Source organism: Lygodium microphyllum, chromosome 16, assembly GCF_053477565.2.
Source record: "Lygodium microphyllum isolate KBCC chromosome 16, Lygodium_microphyllum_v1.1.10, whole genome shotgun sequence".
Taxonomy (NCBI): Eukaryota; Viridiplantae; Streptophyta; class Polypodiopsida; order Schizaeales; family Lygodiaceae; genus Lygodium; species Lygodium microphyllum.
In genome coordinates this window covers 110,605,859-110,612,461 of record NC_141150.1, presented here as the reverse complement: position 1 = coordinate 110,612,461, position 6,603 = coordinate 110,605,859, and the positions used below count along the sequence as shown (strand labels likewise).

The 6,603-nt window shown below is 41.1% G+C and overlaps 1 protein-coding gene across 3 annotated transcripts; it reads right to left on the bottom strand.

The window, feature by feature from the left end:
• Positions 1 to 1,045: 1,045 nt before the first annotated feature.
• Positions 1,046 to 6,315, bottom strand: LOC148023238 (U-box domain-containing protein 45-like). Of its 3 annotated transcripts, XM_087696259.1 has the most exons (7): positions 6,014 to 6,315; positions 5,458 to 5,638; positions 5,163 to 5,255; positions 4,864 to 5,046; positions 4,469 to 4,576; positions 3,176 to 4,392; positions 1,048 to 2,886 (listed from the first exon to the last, which is right to left on the bottom strand). In XM_087696259.1, the coding sequence occupies exons 2-7, from the start codon at positions 5,464 to 5,466 to the stop codon at positions 2,091 to 2,093; spliced, it is 2,406 nt and encodes an 801-aa protein (XP_087552385.1). In that variant the 5' UTR covers positions 5,467 to 5,638; positions 6,014 to 6,315; the 3' UTR covers positions 1,048 to 2,090. The 3 variants fall into 3 exon arrangements, with proteins under 3 accessions (XP_087552386.1, XP_087552385.1, XP_087552384.1); XM_087696258.1 differs by lacking the exon at positions 5,458 to 5,638 and having other exon boundaries at positions 1,050 to 2,886; positions 6,014 to 6,314; XM_087696260.1 differs by lacking the exons at positions 5,163 to 5,255; positions 5,458 to 5,638; positions 6,014 to 6,315 and having other exon boundaries at positions 1,046 to 2,886; positions 4,854 to 4,977.
• Between the last annotated feature and the right edge of the window lie 288 nt (positions 6,316 to 6,603).

Here is a 6,603-nt window from a genome sequence, read left to right as displayed (position 1 = left end):
ATAATTTGACTAACTTTTGAACTAACCAACTAACTTTTATTGCATGGAAATATTACAATGGCATTATAAATTTAGTAACAATATGTTGGTGTTGACATGATATAAAATATTTGGGAGGATTGTTAAATATGAGGGGAGTAAATTTTAAGTATTTAAAATAAAGAATTATTGCATCTTTAGTTTTTCTACTTTTGCATATCATTGCATATATATTATGTGTAAATTGCCTCCTCTATGTCATAATGAATCCTTAGAAGGTGGATTCTTTCGGGTCAAAAAGACACATTTTGATAGTATAGAGTGCAAAATTTTTAAGATGCAAAATCCAAAGAAACATAACCAGCTTTGCTTTTACAATTTTTCACATAAACTATGTTTGGCAATGAGCATTCCTTGTGATATTAAATGACAATTACATCATAATGGTGCAAATTTTTGTGGCATCTAAAGTGCTTTGTTTGGAGCAAGTGAAACATATTATTTGATTGAATTTAGGTGAGCAAAGGAAAGCAATTGTGTGATAGCACTATCACTTTCCTATGCTAAAAATATACAAAGCAAGAGACATAGCCTCATGAGCTTCAAAATAATGCCAACCACATGGACTACATTTAGCAAACGACAACACCAACAATGCCAACTAGAATAGATTATGTACAAGACACATTCTTTATATTGGATTTAAACCTCTTTTAATTTCAGTATAGTTGTGCTCGTAAGGTATGAATTTCCCCTAAAGAAACTAAGACATGTATCCCATTGTCATACATTTACTAGTGCAATGGAGCCATACGAGTCACTAAAGCCCCAACCTCCCCATAACTTCGTGATCTATTATAGCGAACCCTTAAATACAACATTTATGTGCATTGCATATAAAATAGAGACATTCTTATACACAAGGCCAATAGTTGCAATGTTGAGATTCCAAGGAGGAATGCAAGAAGGCACCTGAGGATTCTTATTTTGTGGACAGTATTGTACTTACTCTCCACCTTGCTTTGCGTGATCTCATCTTCCTTTGCGTAGATTTCTATACATTATAACTTGATTTCTTCTCAAGATTTCGTACTTTATGTTTCATGAAGGAACAAAGACTAAAACCAAAGGTTGAATTGCCATGTTTCCTAGAATATGCTGCTTAGGTGAAAACTAAATCGTTCATACGTTTTAGAAGAATGCTTTGTATTTATTGTCTTCCCTCTTCTTCAAGGCTGGTAGCATTGCGTGCATACAGGATTTTCTTCTTGCATTGGTTTTCATTCTCTCTCTCATCTTCAATCGTCTACTTCTGGAAATCCTTCCTTATGCACGGTTTGTAAGCTGGATGAAATACTTATTGCGATCAATGAAAGTTCTCATGGCATCGCAAGCATGTAACCCATTTACTAATGAGTAAGTAATTGGGTGTCTACGCACTAGAAAGTTATATGGCTAGGAACAAAATCATCGATCTGTCGTTGTCTCAAAAAGCACTCATGTGTGCTCTGGCCCGTATTTGAGGTCTTAAACAAAACCCTTGCAGGCTTGCCATTTATCAAAAGAATACCCTGCAGAGAATAATCAGTTCACAGTCAGTAGTGTGTACATACAAGTCTTCCAAAATTGGTTGCAGGGAGAGCTTTAGACATGACAGCACCAATGTGCAGAATGTAAATTTGTCCACATCCTTAGATGCTTCTCTAAAAGCAAGCCTCTTCTCTTGACACTCCTAAAGATGCCTTTTACATCACCAAAAAGCTTTATATCTTCCGGGTGCTGTGCATACCTTTTCTATCTTGACATAACACCAATAGGGCGTTTGCATTTTTATAAAGTGCAGAATCTCTTGCTTGCAACAGTGTGCTAATAAGAAGAATGCAACAATGATACAATCCTTTTTCAAAGGTGTGTAAGGATGCAACAATACAATCCTTTCCTAAAGGTGTGCTTCTTCCAAAGGTGTGCTTAGAAGAAACAAGAGCCACACCACATGGCTTACAAAAACCCATCTGCTTCCTGGGTCATTGGATTGTAAGAGTCTCCAATGACGGGGCAAAACTTCCATTTACATGAAGCCAAAAAAGACACTGGCATTTACTATCTTACAATCAGCAACGATAGAAGGAGAATGATTTGGATTTCCGAAAGAAAGCAAACGAGGACCCAGATCGGTTGATTCTCCGTGGAAAGCATTTCTCCGCAGTCTTGTCCCTCTGTGTTTCCTTCTCATGGGAAGGCTCTGAAGGAGCAGGAACAGTTGAGTGCCACACTGCCTCTTTTTGTCTCTCCTCCCTGAAGTGCTGCAGTAGTTTTTGAGCTTTGTCTTTCCCCCTGGCAGTCCCATTTACAGAGAGCATCACTAGTGATGGAACCACCCCTTCTCTCAACACAAGTTGACTGTGCTCAGAACTATTGGTGCACAGCACAAAGAAAACCCCTGCGACAAGCTCCTTCTCTTTTGGTGTTCCGCTATCCAGCACTTCAGCTAACGTGCTGATGCTCCCTTCTGCCTCTGCAATGGCAACCCTTCCCTCCTCTATAGAGGACAAGTTATAAAGTATTGCAGCACACTTCTCTTTCAGATCTACATCACCTAAGCTGAGAAAATGGATCAGCTTGGGGATAGCACCAGCTTTGACCACACAATGATGGTTCCCTGGGTAAATACTCAGATTGAACAAAGTAGTGAGGGCATCTTTCACACCTTGATGCGAACCAGTATCAAGATGATCTACCAAGAATGGTACAGCTCCCGAGGATCCTATACCTGCCTTATTCTCATCCAGACAGGATGCAGTGAGCAAGACAACAATGGCAGCTTCCTTCACCACAAGAGAAGTCCCTGAACCCAATAACATTACCAATAGAGGAATACCTCCTGCCTGTACTATCTCTGCCTTATTCCTGCCACGAGTAAGAATTAAGGTTTTTCAGATTAGTAAATTTTAACATCTTGCTTCAAAGTTTCATACTTCAAACCATGCATGTAAAACATTGATTGGCAGTTTTCCCTTTCTGTAAACTAAGAATTCTCTGGTAGACTAGGCAAAACCAAGATTTTGTAACAACTAATAATCAGCAATTGAGCCGTGTGAATTCCACATCAGTCTAGCCCCCCCCCAAGGAACGAATGTGCCTTTGGATTATGAAGGGGGCGCTAAACAAGTATACACTTCATAAAAAGAAAACTTACCTGTTATTGTTGATAGCCGCATTCAATAAAGCAAGGCATGCAGCTTTCTGGGCACTTTCAACTCCAGCATCGATTGACGTACTTAAAAACCCTGCAAGTGCAAAGATTGTGCCTAATTCACCAATGAAAGACCTGGCCTCTGCATTGTCTTTAGTCAAAACTCGAATCTCCTCAGCAGCTCTCTGTTGGACTTCTAAAGAAGTAGATGTGAGCAGCTCAGTGGACATCTGAAGAGCCCTTCTATTATCAAGTAGTCCCCTATGGCATCTGTCTTTCATGCTGCAACAGCTATCTACACTAGCTATCTTTACAGAGGCTACCAAGGGCAGAGATATAGACCGACATTTCTCCATCATGCCATAGCCATTATCTTTCTTCAGACCAGCACGATGTTCAGACGAGATCAAAACTTCTGATTGAGTGCTAGATTTTGCTGACACAGCCTCTGAAAGCCAATTTGTTACAGGGGGAGGGGGCGATGGAGGAGTTGGAATAGGTACTGAATGGCGCTCACACCAGCTAGTGATAAGACCTTTGACACAATAATTAGGGGTGACATCGAGGTGAGAAAGTTTTTGCTGGGTCTTTGGGCATGTATCATGCCCCTCTTCAAACCATTTTTGGATGCAAACTCGCTCATAGGTCTGACCAGACGAGATGATAACAGGATCAGACATAAGCTGCAAAGAGATGGGACACCTGAATTCCTCTGGTGGTATTAGGGCATGACTCAAACAGCTCAAGCTGCCATTTCCTACTCTCTTTTGATGGAGCTGGAAATAGCAAAAGTCTGAGCTGAAGTTGCTGTCTCGCCCACTGGTGCTAGCTTCTGAGCCCCTCTCAGATGGAGAAGCTGGGCAAGAGCCTGTCATCTCTGAGGCACACCCATCGTCTGTATTGGTAAACTTCTGTACTTTGCTGTACTTCCGTAGTAGGTGCAACAAATACTGTACAAGCAGCTCCTTTTTCCTGTCTTCCTCACTACGGGCCTTGTCAAGAAGCCTCCGTAAAGCCTTCTTTTCTGTAAGCACTGCTTTGTATGAAGTAATTCCCATCTTTGAAGCAACTTGGTTGAAGACATCAATTTCTATTGGTGCAGTGAAGCCAGGATCTTCTTTCTCCTTCTGCAGCAGGTTAATAATGTCATTGCCTGCATCCTGATCTGATGGATCACAATCAAAAGACGTTTCTTGCAAATCTGCCACAATCAGGGATACCTGCACAGTGAAGTGATGCAATGTTTAGTTTCCACTATAAAAATCATAGCCTGATGAGACTGACCAAGGTACATACCTGTCGGGCAAGGTCCTCAGGAAGATTGGACTCCAACCGTCTTAAACTTTGCTCTAAACTGTCTTTAACTTTCTCAAACTTCACTGCAACTGAGTCACTTGTGATGATCTACAATGCCAAAGTAGTTCAGTCAGGATTAGGATGGCATGCAGTGCAAACAAACTGTCAGGCCATAACATAATGCACAACCACCATCAATCATTTTGAAAACATCATTCCAAATGCCTCTACTTGAGAGTACATTGGCATAGCTGACTATTACATGGGTTCAAATGGCATAAACAAAAGTGTGAAAACATCCAGACACACGACCTATTGAAAGACAACAGAGTCCTTTCATAATGAATTTCTTCAATGGAAAGAAACCTTAAAATGGAAAGGTCACCATGAATCACCAGGTAAAGTCTGCTGGAATGAGCAATCTGCTGAAGAAAGGATTTTGCCTTATCCAAGTCCCAATGCAAATCACAAAGAGCTCTCATGCCTGATCTTCTGGGTTGAACAGCCTCAAGTGCAGGAAAAATCTCTAGGATTTTTTGCACTAACGCAGAGAGTTTCTGTCGCATCACTCCATACGTCTGCAGAATGGCACCGTGGTAACAAGAACCACATACGGCAAGCAGGAAGAAAAGAGAATTGGCCACTGAATGCATGTGAAAGAACCTAGTCAGAGTGCAAGGTGATAATTGCATACCTGTACATCAGCAAAGACAGCGAATCCATGGTCTTCAGTGATCTCCATTGCAGAGCACATTTTACTTGCAGTTTCAACCAAGGAGACTTCAAACTGCAAGTAAAACTTTTGACTTGAGTAAGAAGGACACCATTATGCACATTCCATCATGCAAGTAAACTCGAAACTGCGAGTAAAAATTTTGACTCGAGTAAGAAGGACAGCATTAGAAACTTTTGATTCCGGGATGAGACTAAGGAGTCTCGTCTTCCATCTTTAAATTTAAGGCTCGATGGACAATGCAGAAAAACGTCACCGGAGCCATCAATAAGGAACTTAATCCATGTCGGACATGCTCTGCATTTTCTATTCCTTGGAAGCAAAAGCATTCCGGTATTTGTTTTTGCTTGTGAGAGAGTTAAAATCCTGTCGAGCTTCAAAAGAGGCCAATGTTTGCAGCGCGCGAGAGCCACAGCTAACTCCGACAAAATGTGACACTGCCAAATAACACTGGTTGCAAGAATTACTGCATTCTCGAGGCGTCTATCCAGAAGCATTACTGCTTCCAGTCAGCCTTAAAAGGAAAGGTTCATGCTTCTGCATTACTCCTTATGAAAACAAGGATGCACCGTTTTGCAACTCAAAATTTCCGATACAAGCAAAGACGAGAGAGAGAGAGAGAGAGAGAGAGAGAGAGGTCTCCTTATTATGACAATGATACAACGATATGCAACTCAAACTTTCCTCTACAAGCACAGAGAGAGAGAGAGAGAGAGAGAGATAGAGAGAAGAGGTCTCCTTATCAAAAGAATGATACACCGATTTGCAACTCAAACTTTCATCTACAAGCAAAGGAAGAGAGAGAGAGGTACCCCTCGAAAGGCGAAGCTGCTGCAAGAAACCATGATCACGAAGCTTCATCGCCGCTTGGATGGGAAGAAACGCGAGAAGTGCAAAGAAGCTTAAGGATACGGGAATTGAGAGCATTTCTACTGTTGAAGCGACCGAATCCGCTGTAACTGGGATGCCAGCTAGGGCACGAGGAAGATCAGATGCGACGAGGAGTCTAGGGTTTGCACCTATGGCGAGAGACAAGAAGAAGAAGAAGAAGAAGAAGAAATGATGCTGATGACGAAGCCATAACAGTGTCTGGATTGAGAGAGAGAGAGAGAGAGAGAGAGAGAGAGAGAGAGCAGGACATCGGGATGCTTTATTTTTTTGCAGTCCGGTCTCTTTTCAACAGCCATGCCATCTGACCGTCTAATAAGTTGACTTCTTGAATTTTATTCGCAATAAATCTCCGTTCGAATTTTATTTATTTGAAATAAATATCCATTTCTTCCTGCTGCCTTATATAATAAAGTTTTCTTGATTTTTATTGAGTCGCAATTTCCATTTGATTTTTACTCGCATTATCAAGCTTCAACAATTTTTTGTTTAAAGTATCTTTGGACGTTGTAAC